The following is a 4308-nucleotide window of genomic DNA, read 5'->3' on the forward strand; positions in this document are numbered from 1 at the left end:
GCCCTCTTCCTGCAGCAGTGTGGATACAGCACGTCCCTGGAGACCCTCTGGGCAGGGGAGGAGGCAGATGGGAGGAGGGATGCCAGGCAAACCGGCTGGAGCAAGCCCTCTCTACTGGGCTCCACGAACACCAGCCACACCCAAACTCTCAGAAACAGAGGGGCAATAGTGCTGAGGCCTCATCTGGGAATGTGCGAATGCACCTACAGGCCTTAAGTCTGCACCATCTGGGAAGACTCCCAGCCTCAGCCATCCTTAATGGCCCCGTGTCAACATTCTAGGACCCCACATCCCCATCTCTGTGCTGCGGCACTATTGGCTGCCCTAATGTACATGATGATGCTACCACTAAGTCACAAGTCTGCCACATTCGTCTGTTGGAGAAAACCTGAAGCAAAGGGAGCCAGAGGCAGAGCAAGAGGGAACATGGCGTCCACGTGCAGGCCTGGGGGTGACCTGTACCCACACTGGTCCTCTGCCCCGGGACACATGCTGTAGGGAGCTCTAGCCACAGTCGACCTGCCTGCCCGCCCTCCCCTCCAGGTGCCGTGAGCCTTCTCTTCCCTGCACCCTAACTGGATGCCCCACACATGTGCAGGGGTCTGGTCTGCATGTCCAACAGAGCGGCCCCATCGTGGGTGGAATTTAAATGGGGTGGGTGCCAGGCCTGCACAATCTGGGCTGCCTGGCAACCGCCGTGGGCCACGGAGACCCCAGGCAAATGAGACTCAGTGACAGCAACAAGAACTTTATGAAGAGTCGTGATACATTGGGGTCAACAGTACCCACCAGTAGCTACAGGTCTCTACAGTAAAACGGTTACAGCCTGGGGACCAGGAATACCCACAGGGAAAGGGAACAGGGACACTGCTAGGGGCAGTCTTGGCCCACCCAAGGTGGCCACCCATGGTATGCGTCCTGCGTGTGCACCTCGGTGCAGACCCTCATGGGTGAAGGTCATTGCGGGTCCAGGAGGAGGTGATGGAGGAACTGCTGGGCAACAGGCCAGGGTGGATGGAGCTGTTACCGTCTGGAGCCAGCAGAGGGCAGGACATCACTGCAGGAGGGTGTGGAGGGAGAGGAAGCTGCTGTGAGAACACCCAGGCCAAAGGCGCCCCAGCCACCTGCTGATGCCTGCCCCCAACCCCGCAGGGCCTTGGCACCCTCCTCTGGGGCCCGGACACAACAGGGGGCCCACCTGAAGCAGCATGCTGAGCCCCAGGTTGCGGTGCCTCCTCTCCAGCTCCGAGACAGCCTGCAGCAGTGACCCAAAGCGCTCGGCCGGGTCTGTGTCCTCGTCCTCTGCGGACCCCTCCTCTTTATCCGCCTCCTGCAGGAAACGCTCCTCCTCCTCGGCAAAGAAGGCCCGAAGCTTCTTGTAGTCAGTCAGGGCCTTCTTCCTGCGGTCCATCACGTGTCCCTGCAGGGCAGGCAGGTGGACGGCACGGAGGGACACCTGTGTCCCAGGGCTAACCCTGGGGCCTCCCGCCTCACCTCTGCCCACCTGGGGAGAAGGGTTGGCTGCACAGCCAGCATCACTCCGCTGCATCCCTGCCAAATGGGGTCAGGGCTCACACCCACACCCTCTCCCTGGGCAGACCCCAGGCTGGAGGACACTTGCCTTCCAAACGGCAGCAGCAGACTCAGCCTGGCCGTGCAGGTCCCGGGCGTCATTCAGGTCTTTCCGCATGATCTCCACAGAACCCTTGTTCTCCTGGAAAGACACATGGTTACTGATGGGTGCAGTCAGAGGTCCAGGGTCCCCCTCACCTGGTCCGGGGGCAGACTCAGCAAAAACGGACTGCAGGGACCAGAGGGGGGTCTCAGCAACCCCTCTAAGCTCTCCCCAGAAAGAACTCTGATAGGAAAGGGTCTGCCAAGAATATAACCAGGTAACCAGACATAAGACCACCCCTTGGGGGGGTGGGGGGGCCCAGTGTTACGGTCACCGATGGGAGGGATGGAGCACGGCTTTTCAAGAGTGCGCTGACCTAGACCTAGGGTTCCCCAGCAGAAGCAGAGCCCAGCTCCTGTCCACCGGCTAGCAGCAGTGCAGCCCCTAGCCACCACCCACCAGTGCCACCGCCCAGGGCTCACAGGAACCGCAGGACCCACCCCTGATAATTTGCTGCCATGCTCTCTCCTCCCTCCTCTCAGGTGGGCATGGACCACCATGTCTCAGCACCAAGAAAGGATCCGTTTTTACTCTCGGAAATAGCACTGCCCCCAGCTCTTCGGGGGGGGGGGGGGTCCCCTGGGCCCACCTGCACCCAGACTCTCCAATGGCAGGTTTCTCCCCAGGGTCAGGTGCCCCACGCAATGGTCCATGGCACAGCCAAGGTTTCAGAACCAAGTGGGTGGGGGTCATGGAGCGCCAGTATGAAAATGGTCCAGGTAAAGGCGGGGGGCGGGGCCGCACTGGACCACAGCAGGTGACAGCCCAGGCCGACTGCCTGGTCCACTAGACAGAACCTCGGGGGGAGCAGGGGCACTGCCACAGGGTGACGTCACGCCTGGAGGAGGGGAATGAGGTGCGGTAGGCGAAATACGGGGGTGGGGTCAGCAGATGGTCACTGTCTTCAGTATGGTGCAGGGAGGGCCGGAACTGTCTGAATCCTAGCTGGGAGAGGAGTGTCGGAGGTGGAGAAAAAAGAATACGGTCCAGCGATGGGGCGGGCACAGCCGCCTTACAGGGCTGGGGGAGAAGGGGAGAAGGCACCGTCCAGGAGAGAAGGAAGGGGGAGAGGGCACTGTCCGGCAAATGAGGGGTAACCGAGCACACTTCAGAATAAGGGATCCGGATTGGAAACAGGACAGGGTACCGTCAGAGGTTTGGGGACCGGGGATGACTGGAGGACTGGGCCCCGCTCGGAGGATGGAGACTGCACTGCCCAAGGCCAGAAAGCACGGATGGGGAACAGGACACCAAGCCGGGGGGGGGGGGGGGATCTGACACCGGCCGAGGTGTGGGGGCGGGGAGCCGGGGTTCAGGCTGGGAAACAGAACACCCGCTGAGGGTGTAGGACGGACGGCTGGGGAGGGGAAGTCAGACCAGCCCGGGGATTGGGGGGGGGGGGGGTACGCAGGCCGGGGACGGGCCGCGCACAGGCCGCCGCCCGCACCTTGCCGCGCAGCGCCTTCCTCCAGCGCGGCTCCCACTCTGGCGGCTCGGGCCCCGCGGCCATGCGGCAGGCGGCGCACAGCGGGCCCCCGTCGGCACGGCACAGCAGCTGCAGCGCCGCTTCGGAGGCCGGGCCGTCGCGCGCGGGCGCAGCGGCCGCCTCCTCGAGCGCCAGCAGCCGGCGGCTGAGCGGCGGGCGGCCGGGCTCCACGGCGCGCTGCCAGCAGTCGTCGGCGCACTCGGGGCACGGGAAGGGCCCGTCCTCCTCGGCCCAGAAGCGCACCACGCACGCCCGGCAGAAGCGGTGGCCGCAATCGGCGCGCACCGGCTCTCGCGGCGCGCGCTGGCACAGGGCGCAGGCGGCCTCGGCGGGCAGCGCCAGGGCGGCGGCGGCGGAGGCCCTCCGGAAGGGCGCGGGCGGAGGCACGGTGACCAGGGAGTGCGGGCGAGGCCGGCCCGAGACGAGGCGGAGACCGGGGACGGGGATGGAGAACACGGCCGGAGAGCCTAGGACGTGGACCAGGATGGCGACTGGGACGCGCGGAGCGGGGACGGCGGGGCGCCCCACGCAGGGTCCTGGCAGCGGTGCGCTCCACGCAGGGTCCTGGCAGAGGTGTGCTTCACTCCTTGGGATCCTGGCAGCCGTGCTCCCGTTACAAAGTCCCGGCAGGGGTGCGCGCTCCTCCTTCGGAGTCCCGGCAGCAACACTCTCCCCGGGAAGGTCCAGGCAGCGGTGCGCGCGTCCCCTCCCGGGTCCTGGCAGCGATGTACTCCACCCCTCTCAGGTCCTGGCAGCGGTGCGCCTCACTCTCCCGTCCGTCGCCCGGCCCACGTCCTCGCACCCTGAAGTCTTACCAGGATGGTCATTTCTCCTTAAATTACTCGTAAACAATAGGGAGAGGTGTCATATTAGTATATGAAAACTAATTTCTAATTTTTTTTGTAAGCTGCCAGGACCTGGGCGGTGAGCGCCCCGCCCCTGCGCTGTCGGGGCGGGGCTGGAAAAGGCCTTGGTGGGGCCCTCTCCTCCTGCAACGGCTGGGTACGCGCGGTCCTGCGTGGGCCTTTTCCTCGTGCAACTGCCACGCGCGGACCCTGCCGCATGCAACCGCCCTGCACGCGCCTTGTCGGGTGGGTCTTTCCCCCGTGCAGCCGCTGGGCATGCGCCGTCCCGCGTGGGCCCTTTC

At 64.9% G+C, this 4308-nt stretch overlaps 1 protein-coding gene across 1 annotated transcript; it reads right to left on the reverse strand.

Annotated features, from left to right (window-relative positions):
• Window positions 1–732: 732 nt before the first annotated feature.
• Window positions 733–3902, reverse strand: RNF187 (ring finger protein 187; the record flags this gene model as incomplete). Its single annotated transcript, XM_043584113.1, has 4 exons — window positions 733–1057; window positions 1199–1420; window positions 1622–1714; window positions 3123–3902. Coding segments are annotated over 4 exons (1098 nt in total), but the record flags the coding sequence as incomplete, so codon positions are not given.
• Between the last annotated feature and the right edge of the window lie 406 nt (window positions 3903–4308).

This window comes from Prionailurus bengalensis, chromosome A1, assembly GCF_016509475.1.
Source record: "Prionailurus bengalensis isolate Pbe53 chromosome A1, Fcat_Pben_1.1_paternal_pri, whole genome shotgun sequence".
Lineage (NCBI taxonomy): Eukaryota > Metazoa > Chordata > Mammalia > Carnivora > Felidae > Prionailurus > Prionailurus bengalensis.